Here is a 26,985-nt window from a genome sequence, read left to right as displayed (position 1 = left end):
GCAACGGAGAAATCAAATAAACTTACCGAAGTCACTAGTGCAGACAGCCAAGAGGACTTCCGTGTCACTGCAAGGTCGGCAGGGAGCTGAGGAAAACAGAAAGGGCATTTCAGTATCTCAAGAACATGAATGCCACAAAAACCGAAGGATTTTCACTAAGCACACACACCCACACCCATTAACCTCAAAGGTCATGCTTGATGCACCACTGAAAGCAGCATGCAGGGAGCTCACATCTTTAGCTTGGCAGAAATAATGCCCTATCAAGCAGGGGAGGGACCTTTGGCCATATCCACATGATACATTTCAAGAAGGTGGGTGGGGCCAGTGGCAAAAATGGGCAGAGCAATAAAATAATAATAATAATAATAATAATTTATTATTTATACCCCGCCCATCTGGCTGGGTTTCCCCAGCCACTCTGGGCGGCTTCCAACAAAATACTAAAATACAATAACCTATTAAACATTAAAAGCTTCCCTAAACAGGGCTGCCTTTAGATGTCTTCTAAAAGTTTGGTAGCAACACATCCACCTATGTGTTGGTAGCAACACATCCACCTAAGAGGTTAGTTTCTACTCACACTCCCCCTCCAGGCAAGTTAAAAGCATCATTAGACTTCAATGACATTTTCCAGCCAGACAAAAACACCTAAGGAAGTTATGAAGCAGGACTGGCGAGAGGCAAGGCTGGAGGAGAGAAGGTGGTATGGGGAGAGATCAGAGGGCCAGATAGACACAGTTGAGGTCCCTGGGTCTGAGGATTCCCCCCCCCCCCCCCCGCGTGCTTTAAAGACTAGATTTGCAGCAGGTTCTTCCCTGCTTCTGAGTTAATTTGGCTATCTGGTTGCAATCATAATCCTATTTTTCTTATCATTAACCTTTCTAGGGGTTTATTTCTTCTCTCATACACAACTGTCATCTAAGTGGAAAGTAATGTGGGTGGTGGGTGATCCAGGAAGCAGGTGCTAGAGTGGGGAAGGTGGTTATGTTTAATAATTGCCACAGTGTAAAACCATTCAAGTGCCATGGCTTCAGTCTTGTTTGTTTTGTTTTGAACGCCTGCCACCTTTTTGGCACTCCTCTGCAAATTTAAACCAAAGTCACTCCCGTACCTAACTGCATGGAGTGAAAAGAGAAGAGTGATACATGGAAAAGTTTGATCATGACAAGCTGGTAATTCAAGATGGTGTAGGTCTTTTCTATGGCTTAAAACTATGGGAATGCAGAATCTGGGCAGGCCCTCCAGGTTTGTTGGACTGGGACATTTTCTACTTGCTTTCTCTCCTGTCACAAGGTACAGAAATGCTTCACAATAATCATGGCAGCTGTGTGCCAGAGGATGGTTATGGGAGCCTCAGCAAATCACATTCATAAATATCAGGTTTGCCTGGCACTTTTTCTGCACAAATCATGATCATGGGGACCAGATCACAAGTAAGAAAGTCTCCATCCCTTAGCTACTTAGAATCATAGAATCATAGAGTTGGAAGAGACCACAAGGGCCATCGAGTCCAACCCCCTGCCAAGCAGGAAACACCATCAGAGTACTCCTGACATATGGTCGTCAAGCCTCTGCTTAAAGACCTCCAAAGAAGGAGACTCCACCACACTCCTTGGCAGCAAATTCCACTGTCGAACAGCTCTCACTGTCAGGAAGTTCTTCCTAATGTTTAGGTGGAATCTTTTTTCTTGTAGTTTGGAACCATTGCTCCGTGTCCGCTTCTCTGGAGCAGCAGAAAACAACCTTTCTCCCTCCTCTATGTGACATCCTTTTATATATTTGAACATGGCTATCATATCACCCCTTAACCTCCTCTTCTCCAGGCTAAACATGCCCAGCTCCCTTAGCCGTTCCTCATAAGGCATCGTTTCCAGGCCTTTGACCATTTTGGTTGCCCTCCTCTGGACATGTTCCAGTTTGTCAGTGTCCTTCTTGAACTGTGGTGCCCAGAACTGGACACAGTACTCCAGGTGAGGTCTGACCAGAGCAGAATATAGTGGCACTATTACTTCCCTTGATCTAGATGCTATACTCCTATTGATGCAGCCCAGAATTGCATTGGCTTTTTTAGCTGCCGCATCACACTGTTGGCTCATGTCAAGCTTGTGGTCAACCAAGACTCCTAGATCCTTTTCACATGTACTGCTCTCAAGCCAGGTGTCACCCATCTTGTATTTGTGCCTCTCATTTTTTTTGCCCAAGTGCAATACTTTACATTTCTCCCTGTTAAAATTCGTCTTGTTTGTTTGGGCCCAGTTCTCTAATCTGTCAAGGTCGTTTTGAAGTGTGATCCTGTCCTCTGGGGTGTTAGCCACCCCTCCCAGTTTGGTGTCATCTGCAAATTTGATCAGGATGCCCTTGAGTCCATCATCCAAGTCGTTGATAAAGATGTTGAATAAGACCGGGCCCAAGACAGAATCCTGTGGCACCCCACTAGTCACTAGTCACCCCACTACTTGGTGACCTTTGTGATCAAACACAAACACACAGTGGGATATAATTTGGAAATTAGAATAGTGCCATGTAAAAAGTCACATAAACAAATCTTCTGTAGTAGGTCTGCTCCAAAACCTCATTGGTCTAAGAAAATGCTGATTCAAGTATGTTTCAAGAAACAATGGTTCTTGTGTCATACGTGGCTGAGACAGGAAGATCAAGTGGAGACTGAAGGCCAGATCTGTTACAGCTCCCAAGAACCATGTAGGCTGGAAACAGTAGAGAGACCCTATTGCAGGGGTAGGCAACCTAAGGCCCGGGGGCCGGATGCGGCCCATTCGCCTTCTCAATCCAGCCCTTGGACAGTCCGGGAATCAGCCTGTTTTAACATGAGTAGAATGTGTCCTTTTATTTTAAATGCATCTCTGGGTTATTTGTGGGGCATAGGAATTCGTTTATTTTTATTTTTCCCCCAAAATATAGTCCAGCCCACCACATGGTCTGAGGGACGGTGGACCAGCCCACGAATGAAAAGGGTTGCTGACCCCTGCAGTAGAGAGACCCTATTGCTAATCTAATCAAGGGAAGAATGTAGCTGCTCTTTGTACGGGGCCAGCTACTTCTGCCGGGAGAAGGTGGGTGCTGTTAGGAGTGCAGATGTTTCTATAATACCCTATTCAGTTATGGAATTCCTTTTCTCTCAGAGGTCTGCCCTATCTAGCAACATGCTAATTAAATCTACCCGCTAGAGGCCCAGAGACTGGGAAGGGGGTTGGGTGAAGAACACGACCTTCTTTGTCATCCCAACAAGGCACTTGCAACCATCATAAACGTGAAAACCCTCCTCCTCCAACTGTAGTAAGGATCCAAAATTAAGCTCATTGGTGGCTTAAGACAGAACTGAAGCACTGGAAGATTATAGAACCTTTGCCCTCCTCTCATACCACCTGCTATTTAATGACTATATTTTTTCCATTTGAGCAAAAGTGAAACAAGTAGTCTGGGATGCCATCCTTAAACTCATATTTTATTTTATTTTATGTTTATATTCCACTTTTTTCTCCATGGAGCTCAAGGTGGTGTGCATGGTCCTCCTCAATTAATCCCCACAACAAACCTGTGAGGTAGGTTAGGTTGAGAGGCAGCGACTGGCCCAAGGTTACCCAGCGAACTTCATGGCTGAGTGGGGGTTTGAACCCTGGTCTCCCAGATTCTAGTCTGATTATCTAACCACTACACCACACTGGCTCTTCAGGACTGGAAAAAGAGTCCAACTGATTTCAATGGAATTAAGAAGATGTGAATCAGTTGCCCCTCACTCCGCCCCCTTTTTATAGCCACATGAAAGGCATTAATGTGCACACTGCCAGCTCATAGAATCCATCAGTGGCTGCTTCTACAACTTCACTGTATCCCGTGAGTCGCTAGCTAGCACACTAGTATTCTGTTACTATAGAGAAAATCACCCACAACAGCTGAGAAATTCAGGAGGAGCAGCTAACCTGTGACGAGCCATATGTTGTTGGAGTACAACTCCCATCAGCATGGCCAATGGTCAGGGATGAGGGAAGCTGTAATCCAGCAACATCTGGAGAGCTATAGGTTAACCACCCTGGACCTAAGAAGCAGAATATAACCCATTCCAGTAAATGTGCTTAGGATCATAATCCTACGACCTGGTCAGATACTGTTCCCCATGGAGAATTCTCAACTAGGTAAGTAGGCAGCTTAGATGGAAAGGATACCTTGGGTTGTTTCTTGTTTATCTGAATGCAAACTCTTGTTTGAATTCGGCATCCACTCCTAAACTGAGGGGACTGGATTTCTGGATAATCAAGTAAAGGTTCAGCCCAGTTTGCTTATTACTTTTTGCAAGGGATAACAGGGCAGAACAAGGAACTCAAGAGGGCATCACTACAACAAGAGTCCACTCCCAGAGAACATCTGCCTAGTCCAATACAAGTAACATTTGACGGTTTTGGTCAGGAGGGTGGGTAGACTTTGGACTTGTCAGACAAACCTTTGCTTTTTATAAGATTCCTGTGACCCACCAAGCAGAGACTGGTGCTTGCAACAGACATATGGGTTTCAGCATGGGAACTAAACTGAGTTTTTCACACAAAAGCCCTCTTCTGGTCAGCTTTCTTCATTTCGGCCACTTAACTCAGGTGCTATTGTTAAGCAATTAGGTGTCAGAAAACCCTTCCTGGTCTACTGAAAATCGCCCAAAGATCCACCAAGAGATGCTGACCTACCTTGTGCTCACCCCGGCCTAGCTAGCTAGTGCCTAGAATACTGAATTTCCTTGCCTCAGCGTAGAAATCTAATATTGCAGAACAGAAGGTCCCAGAGAAGCACTGACCCAACCTGAAGGATTATGTCTCCAAATCCAACCAATTGCTCCAGCCAGATGATTTATATACAGCTCAGTACTTCATATAATAGGATTACACATACAAAGCACAACTTTTTCAAGAGGAAGAGAAGCCTGAGCACAGAAATTGTTCCCTCTTTGATGCAAGAATGCTTTCTTGATTAGTACAAGGAACTAATGCAAGGGAAAGCATATACAGTACTGAATACTACTTTGGGGTTTCTGTACACAACTCTTGAGCATGCTTGACAAAGGGTGCTTTAATTTAGACGCTACAAGGAAGTGCCTAGAAGAAGTCTGAGTGATTCGTGCCTTCCTTTATGCACTTGTCATGTAACTACCTGAAGCAGCATGCACCTAGAAGTCATTATCACAGTGGAGATGGCAGGCACTGGATAGGCAAATCTCTTCTGTGACATGTGAGTGCTTGAGTCTACTCAATGCCACAGTTAAGATCACTTGTAACAAAGATGTAAGAGCAAGTTCCCCAACATTTATTACCTTATATAAAATCTTCACAGTGCACCAGGTGCTTTCTGCATTAAGGTGGGGGTTGGTAGGAGAAGAAGCACATGTAGAATCTCTATGATATGCTATTCAAAGTCCAACAACATTCAGACCATCAAAAATTATGGGTCTTTGTGCTTAAGGATTCTCACGAGGCGAAAGGATGCCGACGAGGAGCACATTTATGCACTTCTATATTGACTTCCTAAAAGGACGCGGGTGGCGCTGTGGTCTAAACCACAGAGCCTAGGGCTTGCTGATCAGAAGGTTGGCGGTTCGAATCCCCGCAACGGGGTGAGCTCCCATTGCTCAGTCCCTGCTCCTGCCAACCTAGCAGTTTGAAAGCACATCAAAGTACAAGTAGATAAATAGGTACCACTCTGGCGGGAAGGTAAACGGCATTTCCGTGCGCTGCTCTGCTTCACCAGAAGTGACTTAGTCAAGCTGGCCACATGATCCAGAAGCCATACGCCGGCTCCCTCGGCCAATAAAGTGAGATGAGCGCCGCAACCCCAGAGTCATCCATGACTGGACCTAATGGTCAGGGGTCCCTTTACCTTTATATTGACTTCCTAGTTTGTGTGTTGCTATGGGAAGGAATCATTTACAGCTAAGATTTATGAATAGAGACCTTTTTATGAGCAAATCTCCTGCACGCTTAGAAAAATAAAGCCTGCCCCCCCCCCGCCACCATGTTGAGCAATATAAATATATTTTAAGAAGACAAAAAATACATGCATCACGCTTACTAATGCATTTTCTGCTTTTGGCAGCGGTTTAGATATCCCCAATGCTCAGAATCCCAAGCAAGCAATAAAAACCACATATGCTCCCCAATAATCCAATCTGCAAGAGAAAGAAAAGCAATTTCACTCCATTTCCAAAGCCGGATGCTAACTCTGCTAAAGAGACCATGGCATAATGCTGGCATTGTGCATGCTTGCTATCAAATCAACTGGGAATTCCTTTGATGGAGTGTCGTGACCTGAAGTAACCTAAAGCAGCCCTTACCCGCACTTGCAACCCCTTGACCCCCACTGCCAACTAGTGCATCTGAAAGCCCTCTGTTTACTTCTGTACAGGAAAAGTGGAGATATTTTTACATTTTGCCTTGTGAAACTGCAGTGTAGGCCCAGGTGCCTTTAGCCAAGTGACTTCTTGGTTTCTCCTGAAACCATGGCAATAGGCTTTATTGCAAGCCAACTAACACTGTAAAAGGTAAAGGTAAAGGTACCCCTGCCCATACGGGCCAGTCGTGTCCGATACTAGGGTTGTGCGCCCATCTCACTTAAGAGGCCGGGGGCCAACGCTGTCCGGAGACACTTCCGGGTCACGTGGCCAGCGTGACGAAGCTGCTCTGGCGAACCAGCACCAGCGCAGCACACGGAAACGCCGTTTACCTTCCCACTATAAAGCAGTACCTATTTATCTACTTGCACTTAGGGGTGCTTTGGAACTGCTAGGTGGGCAGGAGCTGGGACCGAAAGACGGGAGCTCACCCCGCCGTGGGGATTCGAACCGCCAACCATACGATCGGCAAGTCCTAGGCACTGAGGTTTTACCCACAGCGCCACCCGCGTCCCTAACTAACACTGTAGAACATTTATTTCCTTCAATTACAGTACTTCTCTGCAACAGGAAGAAATGGACATGAAAACTCCTGGGTCAGGGCAAGGTGATCAAAAGTCTACATTATTTCTTGCAGCTTTCCCCCTGAGGTTAACATGTCTTACTGAGGAATTCTCATCATCTACATTACACAATATGTAGATTTCAGTTACCCCATGGTCTAGCCTCTCTTGCCGGCAGTCATTCACCTCCAGCTACTGCCTGGAGGTAGGTTTGCCATTAGAGCTCCTCCAGAGTGAGAAGTGCAATGTACACTATTGGGTTTTTGTGTTCCTAATATTAGCACAAGGAAGAGTGGGGCCAGTAATTTGTGTGACAGTTCTTTTAAGACAGGTTATTTCGTGATTACACAGCAAAGGATGCACCAAACCTTAAAAGAACAAAAATAACAAAATGCAGCAAGCCCACTTTCTTCTCTAGGCCCAGCGTTAAGACCCAGCACCTTCAGAAAGCTGCTGGAGCCCCACAGCTAACACCAGCCCTGGGACCACCACCTTTAAACATTTTGCTCCAAGGCACTGCCAAAGGGGTAGATACCAGCAAAATGGAATGTAACTAAGGAAGCAACAAAGATGGTCAGGGGCCTTGAGACTGATCCACACCCTACATTTAAGCCACATTCAACACACATGGTGTCCCCCTAAGAATCCTGGGAACTGCAGTTTGTTAAGGATGCTGGGGAATGATATCTCTATGAGGTGGAAACTACTGTTGCCAGAATTCTTTCAGGGAAATAATGTGCTTTAAATGTATGGTGTGGATCTGGCCTAAGCTCTAGGATGAAAAGCTGGAGTCAGGCACATTTAGTCTGCAAATGAGACTATTAAGAGGCTGTCACATGCCAATTTTATTTTCCTGTTGCTCCAAAGGGTAGAATCTGAACCAATAGGTTTGAATTACCGGGGGGGGGGGGAGTATTTAGATTGCAAATGGTTAAGGACAAACCTCTTAATGGCATGAATAGTGGATCAGACTGCCAAACAGACACAACACATTTCAGCCCTTCTCAGATGTTTTAAACTGAGTCTGAATGAGATGCCGGAGTAGTGGGCTTTCTGCAATGATAGAGGGTTGGAGTAGATGTCATTTGATGCCCCCCAACTCTGTAAAAAACAATAATCAGCTTCTGATATTAATGAAAAGCTATGAAAGCAGTAGATGAGAACTTTTGTTTTCTTCTGGGATTTGACAAAAACAAGGTTTTTTAAAGGCACACTGAACTTAAGATTGTGTTTCTCTTGACCCGTCACCATCTTCATTCCATCCATAAACTTGACTATGCCATAATTGCAGAACTGAGAATAACATCCAGCTGCTGAACAAAACGAACTAGCTTCTCTCACAATGTTTATAAGAAAAAGCTGTGTAAATTATAGGGAATGTCAGGGAGGAATAGACACACTGGAAACTTATAATGAGGAATCATAAGTGGTTCCAAAGTTCTATCGTTCACATTCAGAAAGTTAAGGCAGAGATCCTGCACCTAGGTACATATGTACTAACCTCATTAAAAATCAAAGCAATGTACGCTTCCATTGCTGGATGCAAGATCATAAACTTACGCCCATTTAAATCAACATGTAGCGACTATTTCAATCCAAAATCGAGACAAGGGCAAACTGGTTGCTCAACTATTGGCAGCTGTTTGAGTACCAGTGGTCAGAGTTTGATTATATTCATTATGGAAGGAAATCTGTTCCAACACTAGTGGCTCTTCTGTAATTATATGTGGGTTCAGAGAGTCCAATTTTCTCCAAGGTTGACAACAATTATGATCAAATCTGACTGGAATGGAAATGTTAGATGGTGGGGAAAACTATGAACAGCTGGGAATTGTTTTAGGTAGGGTGCACTCAAGGGCCAAAAAGCCACAACTCCAAAACAAAATGAAGCTCTAGTATGCAAAAATGGGGGAGGGGGAGAGATGCTTCCTGAATAGTTCTAGTGCTACAAAAATCTGAAGTGCTTCTCCCCAAACAAACCACTCCAGCTCCTATCATGCCCAACCAGCATGACCAACCATCATGGATGATAGGAATTACAGTCCAGCAACATTTGAGGAGTACCATGTTACCTAAGGAGATGATCTCTCTCATGTCACCACACTGAGAAAATGGACATCCCACCGACACCATTCTTGATGTGACCCAGAAGTCCCAGATTCTCTCACTGTTTCTGTGAAATGCCCCTTTGCCTCCTATCATAAAAGTGCACCAACCTTGCCCTAACACTTCAACAAGTTCACTATTTCAATGGACAAGTAATTGCGTTAGACCAGAGTCATACAGAAGCTTGATATCAGCACACTCAAATCTAAGATTTAATGGGTGAATGGGTTCAATGTCTGCTGGTCTCTGGCACAAGTCCACTAAAAACCAGAGCAACACACACCTGAGGAAAGCTTAAGGTTTCACTGTGAGGATCCTGGGGTTTGCCACTACAACTGGGGCCTGAAGAAAACATAATATATTCACAAGGCTTAAGCACTCTCAATGGTTCTTTTGGATTTGACAAAGTTATTAATCTCAAATTCTCTTTCATTCCTGTTAAGGCTTGTGGCTTATTGTCATAAAAAAGTAAAAAAAGCTAAGAAAAACAACAATTCGTCTCATTTTGAACATTCAACATATAAAACGATCCCTGCATCCTTCGACTGACTTTGCCCGCTGGGACTATGATATTTCATTAAACGTATTTACAGGTTAACCTGTTTTGCTTTTTTAGAAAATTCAAGTCCGGAACCCCATGCGCAGCAGGGCTTGGTCTGTGTCCTAAAGAATGGACTGCTTTAGTTTCTTTTGACCCTTCCTAAGGGAAAATGCTTTGTGTAATGTGGAAAAAGCAGGAAGTCAAACCTTGGGCCAGGGAGACATGGGTTCAAACCGAAAACCTGTCGCGGCTTTGTGGCTCTAAACAAGTCACCATGTGCACACCAGCCCTGCCTTTTCCATCTCATGACGGAGGGAGCAAATACAGTGGTACCTCGGGTTAAGTACTTAATTCATTCCGGAGGTCTGTTCTTAACCTGAAACTGTTCTTAACCTGAAGCACCACTTTAGCTAATGGGGCCTCCTGCCGCCGCCGCGCTGCCAGAGCCCAATTTCTGTTCTTATCCTGTAGCAAAGTTCTTAACCTGAAGCATTATTTCTGGGTTAGCGAAGTGTGTAACCTGAAGTGTATGTAACCTGAAGCGTATGTAACCCGAGGTACCACTGTACAAAGGGTCCCAAAACTTCCCTGCAATCAAAAACTCTGTGCAGGATCACAGACCTCCCTTTGGACCATGCTGCTAAATGCAACCTGGTTGATAGGTCTGGGGGCAAGACATGCCCCCAAACCTCCATCACAGAAGAAGGGTACAGGTCAGCCAGTTTAGAAGTAATAGGAAACTAGAGCTTGCCCTGACATCAGAAGTCATTGAAAGATCATCTTTACTGATAGTGCTGTGAACACACTAAAACCTGGTCCCAAACCATCATTCCCTGGCTCAACTGATCTCTCTTTCAGAAATTTGGATCGTCTATACTCTGCATTGTATGTCCTGTTTGCTATGGACAAAAGGGAAGATCTTAGAACTATCTTGTTCCATTTAGTTAGAAGGAGGGGGGTGGCTTGTGGGCACACCACAAGTTTCCTGCCCTTTTATACTTGTAAGTTCTTATCTGTTATTTTGCTGAGCACAAAAATAACTTTCCCTTGCCCTCTGGTATCAGGACAATAAAACTAAGCCCTGGTATATATTAACCCAAGCTGGAGCCCTGCCAGGAAAGTGTCTCAGCCCCATATGGAATCCAGATTGGAGTGGAATTGAATTAAATGACTAGGAGCTGGTTAAAGTTAAACTTGGAAAGCAAGTTAGTGAAAGAAGATCAAAGTTTAAGGAAGCCTTTCAAAATAACCTAAGCAATCTTTTATGAGCGGTTTCTGAGAGAGGCTGGAAGTGTGAAGGAGGAGGCATGGATTTTGGTTCATTTCAGACTTTTTTCACAGAATGTTGGGCAAAATTATAGCAACATCTGGAATTGCAAACGCAGACAAGGCTTTAGCTGAAGCGTGGAACGTGCCACAGTGGCTGCTGACTAAAAGGGAAAATGCAGTCCACGAAGCTGTTCTCCTGGGCCAAATCTCAATGAAATGAATGTGAATTACCACAAAATAGGATTTTGCCATACACACGCGCGCACACACACACAGAGAGAGAGAGAGAGAGAGAGAGAGAGAGAGAGAGAGAGAGAGAGAGATCTAGCCCTTCCTTCTTTTGGTCTCAAATAATAATAAAAATGTTTCTTGCATTACAGCAAAACTTCAGAGAAGTCACCCTTGAACCCAAAGAGTTCCCTTGTGTACCGTAATCATTTCAGACTGCCACATCAACTCACTCTAGGGGACCTGCCTTTTGTGTACACTGTGCCCAATAACCCCAAATTCTGATGCAAGGTAATCCAAATTCTGCAACCTAAATAAAATATCCTTATCATGCCACATTTATTCTGTTTCTGCTAAAGCCCTGGAATGGGATGAAGAGCCATGCAGAGCACAGAAATCCCACCCTCTGGTAATTCTGCTTGGTGCTCCTTGAATTCAAGAAGGCACACACAGTTAAACTAATCTCTGCCATCAAGTGCTAGGAACCTGCTTCTTCAACAGTTTGATCCTGTATGTGAGTACTCAGACCCAAGTGCCATTAAACTCTGCAAAGCTCATGCCTTCCTATAGGACAGCAGCCTCATATTTTCTCTGTCTCCTAATAAAACTACATCAGCAAAAGTGACCACACTTTTGAGAAATCCAGCAAGGAGCTTCAGAGTTCATTTGCTCCTCATTAAGGTGGCTTGAAGTTTCAGGGTGGGTTTTTTTTGGGGGGGGGAGGGTGTTGTAATGCCAGTTGCCTGTGAATTGTTGCATTATTCATCCCGCAGGTGAAACTTGGTAGCAAGCCATACTGCTGCTCAGGGTAACCACAAGCATGAATCAGCCTTACTCAGTGGGCTTTCATCCAGAAACAATCTCAGAGCTTCAAGGGGATGAGATCCAAATACTAAATTCTGAATACAGGCAGGTGCCCTGACATCAACAGGAGATGCACAGCCTAAACCCCATGCAGATACATTCTTGGGAACTGTTCAAAACCTATGCAGGATACTGGGCTGGTAAGGGCTGTAGTACTTAGACAAGTACCTGTAAATGTCTCACCTAATCAGTTTTAGTTTTGGGTTTTTTTAAAGGGCACTGCACGAGAAAGATGCAAGTATGATGTTAGCTGGCTAAAAATTGACTGGGCTTTCAAAAACAAGAATACAAGCTTGTGTTTCCAGTAATCTGCATCATATTACTCCGAGTACCCGCAGAACCTGCTGACCTTTTTTAAAATGCATGTATGTCTGAAGGATTAGAATAAGGGGAAAAAAGTGCTCATTTATTAATTTTAAATAACCTGTTTGGCCTCTCCAGAATGAGATGCGTCACTGTTAGGGTGGGAGGTTCCTCTCTCTCTGTGTCTCTTTTTCTTTCTTTCTCTCTCTCTCCCCTCCCGGCCACTGCTTTTGGGTGTAACCTTGCTTTGGCTCTGAAAACGTAGCTTTTTTGTGAAAAGGTCATTATGAGCCTTTTGGCAGGCAAAACTCTGCAAAGCAGGTTCCAGGGTCCTGTGCAGCCTCAAATAAGCTACAGCAAGTGACTCTCTTTTGCTCACACATCCTTCCGCCCTTTCCTCTCCTGCCAACAAAATTTAAGCCCAAAAGAACAGGGTAGGTGGGGGTGAATCATTAAACAAGGTTCAGTCGAATGCCTACTTGACATTTGAAAGAGAAGCCGTGTCTGAGAGGAAAGGTGGGGGTGGGAATAAGCTTTTATTAATTGACAGGATTGCAAGGCGTAGAAGTGACTTTATTGCCACCTTAGGCCTACTCAGACCATACATTCTACCCCAAAGCACCTTTCCACATGATGAGAGGGGAGGGAGAAATGTCAAAGCTTACACCGTCCCCTGTGCTTTTCTTGGTTTTGGTGCTATACAGTGGTGCCTCGCAAGACGAATGCCTCGCAAGACGAAAAACCCACTAGACGAAAGGGTTTTCCGTTTTTCGAGGCGCTTCACAAGACGAATTTCCCTATGGGCTTCCTTCGCAAGACAAAAATGTTTGCGAGTCTTGCAAGTTTTTCCCCTTCCCCCCCTTTTTCTAAGCCGCTAAGCCGCTAATAGCCGCTTAGCCACTAAGCCGCTAATAGCGCTAAGCCGCTAATAGGGATGCTTCGCAAGACGAAAAAAACGCAAGACGAAGAGACTCGCGGAACGAATTATTTTCGTCCTGCGAGGCACCACTGTATTTGGAACACAAGAGATACTAAGCTCACATAGATGTGTTTATGCTGTTCCACTGACCATGGTTCATACCTTGGAATCAGGCTGTGTGCTCTCCACCATCCCCTCCCCCCACAAGCAAATTCCTCCCTTCATTCTGTTCTGTATATTAACCCATGGTTACATCTCCCCCAGGGTTAACCACAGTTAAAAGAGAGGAAGCTTCATTTTTACAGTCAGGACACCATGGTTCTCCCGCAACCATACATTGGTGTGGATCACAGGGTCAAGAGAGACCCTGAATTCAAATCAGTGCATGTCCTTGGATAAGAGCTATAGCTCAGCAGAGTGTGTTGCATTCAGAAGGTCTCCGGTTCAATCCATGACATCCCCAGGTAGAGATGGCGAAAACCCTGGTCTGAAACCACGGAGAGCTGCTACAGTCAGTGTGGCCAATGCTGAGCTAGCTGGGCAGTGGCCTGACTGCATTTAAGGCAGCTTCCTAATTTCTGTATCTTATCAGGCATTCTGTGACATTCCTCACCTGCTTGGGGATTGTGCCCTTCCAGAATCTGTCCCAAATGTCATCATGTGCAACTGTTGAGGTGTGTGTGTCACCTGTACACATCCATCCTTCATCTCTTTTTCCCACTCACCCACACTTTTGCCTCATACCAGAGAAAAGGCTTTTCAAGAGCTATATTCCTCAAACATTAACCTTTGGAAAATAATCTGGTTACTGTTCTCACTTAACTTGAGCGGCATTTCAATGTGGGCATTTATAAATGTTTTCAACTCGCTACCGGACATTAAAATTTAGCAAACCCATAAACCGGCAGACCTGCCTTACAAGAAGTAGATCCCATCAAGATAGAGGAAATGTTTGTTAAAGTTTGACTTGGCCTAATGCAGAACAACCCCTGAAGGTAACAGGGGCTTATATTTCTGAATTCCAGTAAATTAAGTTTGCAGATCTTGGCTAAGGCACAGGGAAGCAGTTTTCCAGTGAAAACTAAGGAGCTTGGAGTTTAAAAAGCACTTTGAATATACAGAGCAAACTCTCATGGAGTAAAGTGCTTTTCAACATGAGTAAGCGGATTGGAATCCTAGATGAACAGCTGCAAAGAAAGATTATTCAAGCTCAGTGAGGGACCCCAACTTTCCTTCCTTTCATTAAAAAAAAAGAAAGAAAGATTTGAGGCAGCACTGTATTTTTGTGTGCGCATTTAGTGGTTACCTTTGAGCGAGCCTCAGCCCCAAACCTTCTTTGTTTATTCTCAAGTGCTTTAGTAAAGTTCCCATTCCAGATTTATATGAGAGAGTGAGACAGCGTGGAAAGGGAGGGAGGGGGCTGTCTCTAATTTTATTAGTTTTCCTCTCAGTTGGTAGTGCCACTGGCTATATAGCTTTCAAGCTGATCTCAGAAGATTTCAAAGGAAGTTGCTCACTACTTTGTCCTCTTCTTAGGAGAAGTAGCTGTTTTCTCACACACACTCAGAAGCCCCATGTTGAATTTCTATTGCAAATTACCCCATGTCCTGATTCATCATTATGCCCCCACCCACAAAAAAAAAAAAAAATACATCACTGGTTGCCAAAGATGAGGGCATGAAAATGTGTAGCATATTGATGCAAGGAAAGCAGGCAAAAGATGTTACAGAGAGAAAATGCAAGTTATTTGTAACGTGTAGCTCTGCCCTTAGATCCTACACATCACACAGTGGCCTGGTTCACACATAAGGCTAAGCCATTGTTTGTTTGTTTGTTTGTTCTTTTTTTAAAAAAAGAACAAACAAACAATTTGTCCCACAGATGATGGCTTGTTCTTTGCCTGCTCTTCTGCTTTGGTAGTTTAGTGAGCACCTGGTGGTGATCGTGCAGGTGTTAAGCATGTTACGGTTGGGAAAGGTTGCTAGGTTTGCACATAGCACCAAGACATAGCCTGTGGCTTCATAGACCATAGCAAGTCAGAATTAAGCTGCTGTGTAGGGCTTGCTCATAGCACTAAGCCATGGTTTAGCACTGTGTGTGAAACCAGTATCTCCTGGATGATGTTATATAGTTCACTTTGAGCGTCACAGTCCAATGTGAACTTTGTGGTTTTGTGCTTACAGGAGGGGGTGGCATGAGCATCAGACACACTCTTTTTGCCACATATATAGAAATGCGGCCTAATTACTCCTTCCTATTTACATAACTCCAGCCTTAGGTCAGCATACATCCAGTGGACCAGTAATTCACTTTCAGCCACTGAAACTAGCAGCAGACACAACTCACATGTTGCTATTCATTAAAAAGGTAATTCCCAATCTTTGCTCATTTCAAAAAAATGTTTCAAGCTCACTTATGGAGTGGAGGGAACCCAAGTCAAGTGCATACACAATGGAGATCACCTGCCATGGCTTCTGCCAATCCTATGCCCTGGGATTTAACATCAAATGACAACAAAGTCCACTGTATAGCATGTGTTTGAATGAAACTCCCAAAAAACACAGAACATAAATGGGTATGTGTCATAGGAATATGGCTAAACCAACAGAACATGGTTTACAACACAGTGTTTGTTCCCTGCTCCAAGAAGCTTGCTTGGGGAAGTCTAGTTTTCATGGCATCATTTGCAAAGCCCAGATTGAGAATGGAGGAGTGTAAACTAATAAAATGCTGGATCTACTAATTAAAACCATGGCACTCTGCCAAACACTGCTTATGTGCTGATGCACTCTGCAATGTCATAATTCTGGGGGCACAACAGGTCATTAAAGTATTAATATGATGACTCGGGTGCTTTGATGACAGCTAGGTTAGGAAAAGGAGCAGAAAAAAAATTAAGGGCAGGGTTCAGTAATATCATAAGGGTGCAGGAAGAGAGGCAAGTAGTCATTTAGCTGATGAGAGTACATGACTGCAGGGAGGAGGAAATAAGTTCAACTTATGTGAAACCTCATTAAGCATAAACTTCACAGCTGCCTTCTTTTAGCCCTTCAAAACTATTATCTCTCAAGCTAGGATCAATTCACACCTTTCTTGAACTCTACCACCTCCCATTAGTCAGTAAGGAAGGCAAAAGCAGCAATACTACATATGATCCCTGGAAGCAAGTTCCATTGAACTCAGTGGGATTTGCACCTGAAATGCATAAGAATGTGGTGTAAATGTGGTGTAAAAAAAGACCGCAATCACTAGAATTTAACTGATGGGTCCTAGCTACAGCCTTTCTTTGTGTACCACAGTAAACCACGAACCATGGCTTACCTCCCATGAGCCGAGGTGATCACACTTGCTTTATTCCTCCTGCTCACATTTGGGAGAAAGAAACCACCATCCCTGGCTTAGCATTACATTGGAACTGAAGCTTGTTCTTGGCTTATCATTATGGTTTGTCTGGAGTAGAATAAACCATGGTCCCTGGTTCAGATGCAACACTAAACAATGGAGTGTGGTTCATTTCTCCCTAGTTTCAGTGGGGAAGAACTAAGTGTGTGCAAAAGGGCTTATAAATTTATAGCTGAATCTACAGAAATCATCAGCAGGTGGTTTGCTAGAATATAGGCAATCATATGCTAAAGTTACTATCTTATACCTCAAGTCCCAATAAATTAAGTGGGACTTAATACTGCACGGAAATAGGAATGCACTGCAACAGATTTTGTTGCAATGTAGTCTCTTGATCGCCGAAGAATTGATGCTTTTGAATTATGGTGCTGGAGGAGACTCCTGAGAGTCCCATGGACTGCAAGAAGATCAAACCTGTCCATTCTTAAGGAAATCAGCCCTGAGTGCTCACTGGAAGAACAGATCGTGAAGCTGAGGCTCCAATACTTTGGCCACCTCATGAGAAGAGAAGACTCCCTGGAAAAGACCCTGATGTTGGGAAAGATGGAGAGCACAAGGAGAAGGGGACTACAGAGGACGAGATGGTTGGATAGTGTTCTTGAAGCTACCAGCATGAGTTTGACCAAACTGTGGGAGGCAGTAGAAGACAGAAGAGCTTGGCGTTTTCTGGTCCATGGGGTCACGAAGAGTCGGACACGACTAAACAACAAGTCTCTAGAAATATTTTAAGATTCCAAAATATCCAACTTTAAAATATCTCAGAAAGAAAGAGAGAAAGAAAAAATCATAATTGAGAGCAAGATATCCAGTAGTCAGTTGCAATGCCAAATGCGCCACCTATCAGCTGCTGCAGAGAATTGCAGCAGCTGTTGCAAGCAAAGTAGTGTTACACGTGCAAGGTCACCCAAAAAAACAGATGTCTGCAGTCTACACATTTTGAATTGACAGACAGCCAACATTACTTTGCAGAACCGAAAATTTCCACTCGAAAAGACAAAAAAAAAACACCAAAAAGAATGCCTGAAGCACATATAGGAGCTGGACTCAAAAGTTGTGTGTGTAAAACTGACTTTGAAATGCAGGTTATTAAGTGGTGCTTCGATAGCCACAAAACATTTGTATCATGTCTCATCAGAATCAAAGGATAGCAACTGACCTAATATAATGTGAAATTTCAGCTCTGAAGACCACAACCAGCCCAACCCAGGTGCCCAGTCATGAATTTGTCTGAAAACTGGTGACAGTACCCAGCAGCGCCCTGGCCTTTCCCCGTTTGGTACAAAAGGTATCCATGCCCCCTAGGATGCTGTTAATAACTCAGCGCATATTCTTTAGGCCATGCCATGCATTCTTTATTCAATGCAGTTTTGAGGATGGAGGGAACAGAACACATGAAGATACAAACTTTTGAAAGATGTTAGTGTAAAAATGGTGGTTCAGAACTCAGTACTGGGCCATGGCCTGCTCCATGGTGGGTTACAACAGCAGCACTACCACCACACAAATATCTGGCTGAAAACCTAAGTAGTGGGTCCCTAAGGCCTGTTTGGGTTGAAGGCACAGAGGCACCGCTAAATTACACCACAAGGCAAAATGCATCATATCAACTGTACATCTTCACTGAGATTGAGGAGATTATAAGATGTGATAAGGCAGGCCTTGCCCCAGGAGAAGAACCACTCCTTTGCAACAAAAGAGTAATTAGGTCAAGGAATAGGAGGAACAGAAGCAGAACAATAGGAGTGGAATGAGGAAGGAAGTCTTTGTCCAGCAACAATTGGCTGAATCACTTGCCACTGAACCACTGTACATGCAGGACAACAGGCTGATGGGATTCTCCCAATGAGGTGCATGCACTTTCCTACTGGGAAGAATATCATGTGCAAAGTAGCTCCAAGTTTACAATTCATGGCCTCTCTTTTCAGTCATTTATGTTATCATTTTGATTTGGGGCCTGTCTCACAATTCATACCTGTACACAAGGTGTGGGGTAGAGAGAAAGCAATCATATTTTTTTTAAAAAAAAGGGCAGGGGATTTGTGACTTGGTACCTTGAGGTAAAAAAAATAATAATACAGTGAACACAGGCTGTTCATTTCAGGAGCAAAAAGCAAAGTTGCATAACACTGACCTGCTAGAAAGGTAAGAAATATCTTTTTATTTCTTAACATTAGCAACTTTTTCTTCCTAGGAGCTCCTCTTCACCACAACCATTTCTGAAGAGTATAACTTTCTTTCCAGCTACTTTGCGTAACCAGACAACTGATGGACTGTAGCCCCCCCCCCCAGTGTACTATTTTGACATTCACTTTAGCAGACACTGAGCATTCAAAACCGGGACAGTGCAACTGCAATGGATTGCCTAGCAACTTACCAGAAACCATGTGCAAATCGGATGCCGTCCCCTTGTTTATCAGTTCATACTGGAAGCCTGTGATCTTCCTGCTAATGTCCTGCTGAGGGGTGGCCTCGACAAAGAGTCCGCCTTGTTCAAAGCTGAAGCAATGCACTCGGGCGGGGCTGTGATCCCCATCTTGGACCAGCAATTTCAGTTCTCCAGTTTTTTCCAAATAAATATTTGCTCCTGCGGAGTCCTTGAAGGGCTTTATGCAGACAGTCCAATGCTTGGAAGAGGAAGATACAATACTGGGTCGCAGGTTCACTATCAGCGCTCCTGTGGGATACATCCAGTCTATGGATCCTTCGGCGCAGCGGAGGTAGACCTGTTCAACATCTTTTTTGTGAGACTCGTGTGTTAGTCCACTGGGGGAGGAAAGGAAAGATGGAGAATTTACTGTAAGAGCGCCTCCATTTATTTCAAGAGAATACTGTATATGCTCAGATAAATAAGTTGTGGGGATTTAAATAGTGGCTGCGGAACACGGCAAGGCCATGAAGTTTGAAAAGGCTTTCAGTTGTGAATTCAACTCTGGTGCTTAACTGAAAAAGTTGCAACAAGGGTAGCCAACATGGTACCCTTCAGATGTCACAGACTACAACTCCCATCATCCCTGAACACTGACCATGCTTGGCTGGGGCTGATGGGAATTGGGAGTCTAACAACATATATAGGACACCACACATTGGCTACCCTTTGGTTGCAATAATAATTTCCATTATCTGGGGCCATGCAACATCTTTGGGAGGTTCAAATTATTAACATTTATATTAGACGTTGAGTGACAAGGCAACTCGCTCACAAAAGCTGTGGATAACAGGTAACACTGAGGTTTGTTCAGTCCTCCACTGCATTCACACCAGCCACCCAAATCTCCCCATGTTTATGTAAATCAGCCTTCCCCAAATTTTGGTTCCCACCAGATATTATTGAACTCCAAACCCCATCATCTCTGACCATTGGCCATGCTGACTGGAGCTCATAGGAGCTGGAGTGTAGCAACTTGTGAAAGCAGATGAAACAATTGAGAGAATATAAGTGATGTTAAACCCCAGGAGTCAAATGACTTTGCTGCTATGCAAGAGCGGGGGAGAAGAAGAGGATACATATTTAAGCTCAACCGGCGTTTAAAATTAGTTGTGGGAGATATTACTGGGAAGGAGGAGAGGGAATAGGAAGCAGCACACAGCCCAACATATGGTTTCCATTTAAGAGCGAAGTGGCTGACATTATTGGGAATGTCAGTATAACATTCTGTTCAGAGGTTACATGAGGAAGCTCCAAAAAAGTCAAATTCTAATAATCATCATCATAATACTGTCTACAAACACATGCTGCTGAATAATCCTGAAAGCCACATCAAGAGCATAGATGCTTGTGGGAGAAGGAGCTGGTTCTTGACCTCTGTGCTTTTGCCCACCAACACAAAGAAACACTTGATATATTGGAGATCTGCATCACTCAGCTGGGACATGAGATGCAGACAGTGTTCTTTGCCACAGTGTGGTCTGGTGGTGGGCAGATTGTTACACTGAGCTGGATTCAAACCCCTCTTCTCAAAAGGAGGAACTGACTGATTTTGACTAGTTGTGCCCTTATCACCCACATTTACAAAAATGAAGTCACAGTCTCACTCACAGGGATGTTGTGCGGCTACAGTCATGCCAGGGGAGCCACTACCTACAGTGGCTACAGTGTTCGGTTCAAAAATCCAACATACATGAAAGTCCCATTCCTTTAACCCAAGCACATCTGGCATTCTCAAGGGCAAAGCAGTTGACAGCATGCTAACTGGGCTCTGCAACCCATCAAACCTCAGATAATCTACATTTTAGTAATGACTTTACTGTGGTTGCATCAAGCGAAGAAGTTGCTGTATTTCCCCCTAAAAGCAGTTTGCGTTATCAACATCATATGAGCAAAATACTATTCCTGCTCCAAAATGTGATCATTCTTCAGCGGGGGTAAAGTTATCTAGAAAGGAAGATATAAGTCATTGGAGAAGAAAATGGGAGTTTCGCTTTGAAGTTTCCACAGTACGCAAGCTTGACATTGGGACAATGGATTTATGCATGAGATGTCTGCAAGCTTTACTTGCTACTGAAAGTTGAAAGTGGGTGCACTGTAGAAGTTTTCACTGGGGCCAATTATATCCCACAAGCCGCAAATGGGGTAAAGCAAAATTGGGAAGAACAAGCAGTTAGGGGTAACATGCCAAGTTCCTAATGGAATGGAGAACACTGAATGCAATTTCAAGAAACACATAGATTTCCTTGGCTAAAGACTCGTGACCTAGTTAAAGCTGCCACTCACTAGAGTTGGTCAGGATGAAAGTACATCTTTTGCATGGGGTGGTCAGAAGATTCATTACCAAAAGGTATGAAACATGAAATTAAATATCTAATATGTAAGAGGCCTGACAGGACAACAATGCATTTAATTTAACTTCTGTTGTTTTCTGGCCAAATAAAAATGGAAGCAGAGATCTTGGGGTGGAGGGTGGAGAGAAATAAAGTAAAAAAAGTAGATCTGGCATTTTTTATTTAAACATCTTAGGACTTTTGTGATCTTTAACTATGGAGATTGGAGATTGGCCACCACAGTATAGGTACTGATGCACTACATCTCTTCACAGATTGTTGGCAGTACCTGTAACCTCATCTGCTGCCACAGGACAATCTAATCCCAGTGCCTGGGGTGACACAAAAAGAGACCTATTTCTTCCAATGTAATCAGACTGAATGCAGACGGGAGATTATGTAGGGAAAGCCCTAACATTCTGCAGTAACAAACGTCTTACGAGGGCAGACTACAAGGATACAGATGGGATGTAGAATACTAGGGCTGGTCACAGCCTTCCTGGTTGAAGGAATTTCCCCAATTCCCCCAGGAATCAATTGCCTCAAACTGCTTCTTTTTTTTATAAAAAAAAAATGTTTGCTTACAAAATCCACTAATTAATAAGTGGTGCAGTTTATTGATTACATTACCATATAGCTAAACCTTGTTTCAAGGACCTCACAGCACAAGAGCAGTTTAAAGGGCAATCCTAACTTGGAATAGACAGGAGTGAGAAGCTGGACATGCAGCTAGGGACCCCAAGACCTTTGGCTCACACTCGGCCAAGATGGCCACTGAGTGGCTCTTCCTTTCCTTTGTGCCATGCCAGCTCCAGACTGGTGCAATGGAGGAGCCTAGGAACGGAGCTCCTCAGAGGGATCTCTAGGGCAGGGGTCAGCAACCTTTTTCAGCCATGGGCCAGTCCACCGTCCCTCAGACCATGTGGTGGGCCGGACTATATTTTTGGAGAAAAAATTAACGAATTCCTATGCCCTACAAATAACCCAGAGATGCATTTTAAATAAAAGGACACATTCTACTCATGTAAAAACATGCTGATTTTGGGACCGTCCGCAGGCCGGATTGAGAAGGTGATTGGGCCGCATCCGGCCCCTGGGCCTTAGGTTGCCTACCCCTGCTCTAGGGAGCGCTGGATGCAAAGCCTTCCCTGAAAACAGCCTACCACACCAACAACCCTTTCCAGTGTCAGATAACAACCTTGGACAGGGAAGGATTGCATTATTAAGTCTCACAACAACCCTGTGAGGTAGAAGTTGGTTAAGCCGAAAATGTAAAACCTTGCCTGTGATCTATCCAGCGAACGTCAAAGCGCAGCAGGATTCTGAACCTGGTATTCCGACTTCCAAACTCATCCCTCTAGTTGAACCATGATGCCAAAGCAGCTATCCATTAAATAGTAACCGTTGACTATGGCAGCTGTTGTGGTGCCTGCCGGATGTTGCTGGACTGCAACTCCCATCATCCTTTACCATTGGCCATGCAGGCTGAGGCTGCTGGGAACTGGAGTCCCAAAAAGCATTTGATGGACAGCACACCAGCCATCCCTGTAAACAGAGAGGTACATAGGCTGCAGCATCAGTCCTTGTCCATTCCAGAAGGCCAAAAGCTCAATTTGTTACCTGTGTGATGTTCTTAGATCTATATAAGCACATAGGAAGAGGATCAGACCATAGGTCTGCCTAGTCCTGTACCCTGACTCTCAAAAACGGGCAGCCTCATGCCTCTGGGAAGCCCTCAAGCAGAATACACGGGGGCAACAGACCTCTCATTGCTGGTACCTGGACTGTGATCTGGGATGTGGCATATATGCATCAAAACTAGCAGCAGTTAAAGGCCTACCCTTCCAAGAAAAAACTGCCTTAAATCAAGTCAGGCTATTAGTGTATTCACACTGACTGGGAAGCAAGTCTGCAGGGTTTCACACAGGTGTCTTTCCCTCTGCTACCTGGAGATGCCAGGGATTGAATTTGAGACCCTTTGCAAGCAAGACAAGTGCTGTAGCCCTGAGCTACAGCCCTCCCCACACTACTCTGCAGCCTAGGCAGTATGGCTCAGACCAGAGGCACCTGTTTTGGTCAGTTCCACCTATTTTTCAGACGTCAGATGTTCTCTGCTTGTGCAACCACAATAATGTGTCATTCCACGAAACTAAAATACATGATGACAGACGGGGGGGGGGGTGAGGAGGGGGGAAGAGGAGAATGGCTGGGTCAGCCTCACAACAGGAAAGTGAGTCATGTTGGCTACACACATTCCCTGTGGCTGGCATTCAGAACATTGACGAGCTTAGAAGAGAGACTTCATTCATCAGCATAGCAATATATTAATGAGCTAGTAGCTGAAAGACCAAGTAGAAATCAGGAAGTCCTTGGGCTTAAATGTTTTGCCTCTATGAGGCAATTTTAAGCATGCCACTCTCTAGGACCCCAATCTAGGTTGGAAACACTAGTATCCCACCTTATAGGTTTGTTGTTAGGGCTGGGTTTAGGGACGGGATCAAAGCGAATCCCGAGGGCTCTTAAAACTTATTTTTGTGGTAAACCACACTGATGCTGATAGAAAATGCTTCTGTTTCAGGCAGATGTATTTAGGATCACAGTCTGAGAATTAGTGGGTTCTGCTCAAAAAGCTACCTATTTCAGCAAACCACATTGTCAGGAAATGTGGCTGTGAAACTGTTAAAATTATGCCCCGAGTCAATTGGCCATTACAATTACCTGATTCCACACACCCCCCCATAGCAAGTGGCCCATGTCACTATTTTCAGCTATTATCTTTCTAGATAATGCAAAATATATATAAAAATGCCAATGTACATGTGACAATCCTTGACACTCAAGATAATTCATTACCATCTGGATTCCTGTCCCCAAGAAAAGAAAACAGAGGTGCCTGGATTCTCTCTCACACCCTAAACAACAACAGGAATCAGCTGAAAAGAATGTAACAAAAACCTTATTTCCGCCTCTTTGATCTTTAGCTATTCCCCCAAATAGTCAAGTTGTTACTCAAAGCCACCCAATTTATGTATTAGTTTTAAACTCTTCCACCGGTAACCCCATTTGAGGGTTTTTTTAAGTGTCCCAAATATAAATTACAAATGCACTCCATTTAGCCATGGTTTCTGAATGAAAAATCTAGCCCTCAAAAGTCATGATCTATAAAAGGTTTTTGAAAACCATAAAGACACATTAAAATGATTACAGTGGATTAAAGTGTGTGGGGGGGTGAGGAGCTTTTGGAGCCAAGCAGTTTTAAAAGATTTCACAACCAGAACGATTAGCATAGCTGTGGCAGACATGGAACACTGGGTAAGAATCTGCCATCAGCGATGCTGATTTAAATCTGAAGGAACAGGAGTGACGTGATGCCACAGGTGTAACAGAGACCAGACCAGTATCTTTCCAGAGATCAGTATTGTTCAGCAACAGGTGAACTCCAGAGGAAGTTCGGGCAAATGTTAAAAACACCCACAAGTACGCACCACTTACGATTTCCGAGGAAGAGCTAACTCCACCCAGAACAAAAAGCAAAACAAAAAACAAAAAAAAGGCCTCTAAATTAGGATTTCGCCCCCTCCATAAAAAAATATTAAAAAATCTTAAGGTAAGTAACCCAATATGGCAAAGAAACAAAAAAACAACAACCCTGAATTAATCAAGTGTGTTCGAATTTGTGGGAGTGTGGGGGAGAGATCTGTCCTACTAATCAGGTGCGTTCCAAAGCGGGGGCGGGAATGTTAAGACAGCGAAATCCCACCGAGGGGATTTAAACAAAACCGAAGCCAGCGCTCTCGCGCTCTCTCTCTCTCTGCGTTGCAGCTTCGCCAAGCGCGAACAATCCGCACCAACCCTGTCAACTCGCCTCCTAAAAGGGAGGACTTACAAGCCTATTGTGTTACAGCGAAGTGAACGCTTGAATGCAGAAGGTCAGCGGCGAGGAGGTGCAGAGTGTGTTATTCGGGTGTTGGGTTGCACAGATGTGGCCGGTGTCGCTGCGTGGTCAGTCCAGAGAAACGCTCTACCTTTGTCTGCGAAAAGCCAAGCCGCCCTCCAGCTCCCCCCATCCCACTCCCGCCTTTGCCCGTTGCTTTGGCAATACTCATCCTGAACACTCCTGGAATGTTAATCAAAGTGCCCCCCTCCTCCTCCTCCTCTCCCCCCCCCCCTCCCGCTTCCAATAAATCAGAGCAAACAGCAGAGGAGGAGAGGTTGCTTTTATCCATTCGCAACAATCAAATCCATGTGTCCGTGAGCCGCTGGAGCAAGTGAGCCCAGCGCGGGACCAAGCGCCTCTTCAATTCTTCTCTTGCCCCCACCCCCACAGCCAGTTACTCCAACCCGGAGCGAAACTTTACTTAACAAAACCCGGAGAATATCTAAGGGACCCCCCCCCCCACTCCCTGCATTCATAAGGGCAGAAGTTGCAAGAGGAAGCAAGCATTCGCTCCGCGGTGAAGCCGGATCCAAGCCCCGGTTCTCTCGAAGAGCAAAAGGGAAGAAATGGTCGTAAAAACAGAGGCGGGGGGCGGGGAGGCGCGGGGAGGAAGAGCTCCAAATGCAGAGCCCATGAAGGTGGCCAGAGAGAAATGGAAGGACAGCATCTGCCCGCCCTTTCTGCGCCCTTAGAAGAGGAAGGGCTGGAGCGCCTCTCGGAGGGTGCGCGCTCGGTTTAAAGGGAGCGTCGACCCCCTCGGAGGTGGCACGAAGAATTGCCCACCGAGAGAGTAAAGAAGATTGGCTCGGGCGTTGAGGAGAGAGGGAGGAGGGCGCATCCCAAGCCGGGCAAAAACCTTGCAGGGGCGCATCCAGGGAAGCAAAGCCTAGGTGCGGGGATATGCCCGGACAAAGACCGAGCAGTTGGCAGCGCACATGGAGCGCCCGGCTGATCCGTGTTGCCACCGGGCGCCGAGGGTTCCCCGTCCGCCCCGCGAGCTCTTACCTCCCCTTCCAGCTGCACAGATCGCTCGAGTACTGCGCCGTGCAGCCCCTGTCCAGCGCCAGCAGCCCCAGCAGCAGCAGGAGCGGCGAGGGCGGCGGGAGCACCAGCAGCCCAGGCGCCGGGGCTCTCCGCATGGTCCCCGCCGGGCTGCTCGGGAACAGTTCCACCAGACCAGGCGAGAGGAGAGCGCCCGCGGCCAGCGCTACATGGCGAGCGGCGAAGGCGGTCCGGATCGAGCCCTTAGCACGAGCTGCCCATCCCCTCCGTCCGGCCACTCACTCGGCGCAGCAGCCTACTAGAGCTCTCTCCAAGCCGGCGCTCGCTCTGGCTTCGCACGGGGCGGGGAGCCGGGCCAAGTCAAGAAACCACCCACTCGAGCGTCAGCTGAGAAAACCCGCACCGGAGTCTTCGCGGAGCGGACTCGGCTCCTCCCTGCACTGCCGAGCTGCTCTTGGAAGCACTTAGGAGAGACGGGGGTTCTTTTTGTGTCAAGGGATTTCTTTGGAGCACGTCATAGGCTCGGATACGTAGGAGTCAACTCCTAAGGGCCGGGGGGGTCTTCGGGACTCCCCAAAAATATTTGGGGAGGCTGCCCTGCTCCAAGTGAATGGGCACTGCCAGCCAAATTGTGATCGATTATGCAAGGCAGGGCTTACTTGCCCACCCCCAATATTTTATCTTGATGATGGTCTGGGTAAAAGG

General features: G+C 45.2%; 1 protein-coding gene across 1 annotated transcript in view; it reads right to left on the bottom strand.

The window, feature by feature from the left end:
• METRNL (meteorin like, glial cell differentiation regulator) overlaps positions 1-26,613 on the bottom strand; it is a 30,483-nt gene extending 3,870 nt beyond the window's left edge. The window contains exons 1-3 of the mRNA XM_081848767.1: positions 26,284-26,613; positions 18,958-19,346; positions 27-86 (exon numbers count right to left, since the gene is read on the bottom strand). Of these exons, the coding sequence (XP_081704893.1) occupies positions 27-86; positions 18,958-19,346; positions 26,284-26,417 (583 nt within the window). The 5' untranslated portion in view covers positions 26,418-26,613. The remainder of the gene's footprint in view (positions 1-26; positions 87-18,957; positions 19,347-26,283) is intronic.
• Between the last annotated feature and the right edge of the window lie 372 nt (positions 26,614-26,985).

Source organism: Podarcis erhardii (assembly GCF_964252035.2).
Source record: "Podarcis erhardii genome assembly, chromosome: 2".
NCBI classification, from domain to species: domain Eukaryota; kingdom Metazoa; phylum Chordata; class Lepidosauria; order Squamata; family Lacertidae; genus Podarcis; species Podarcis erhardii.
Note: the sequence above shows the minus strand (reverse complement) of the source record. Positions and strands in the feature narration are given on the sequence as shown.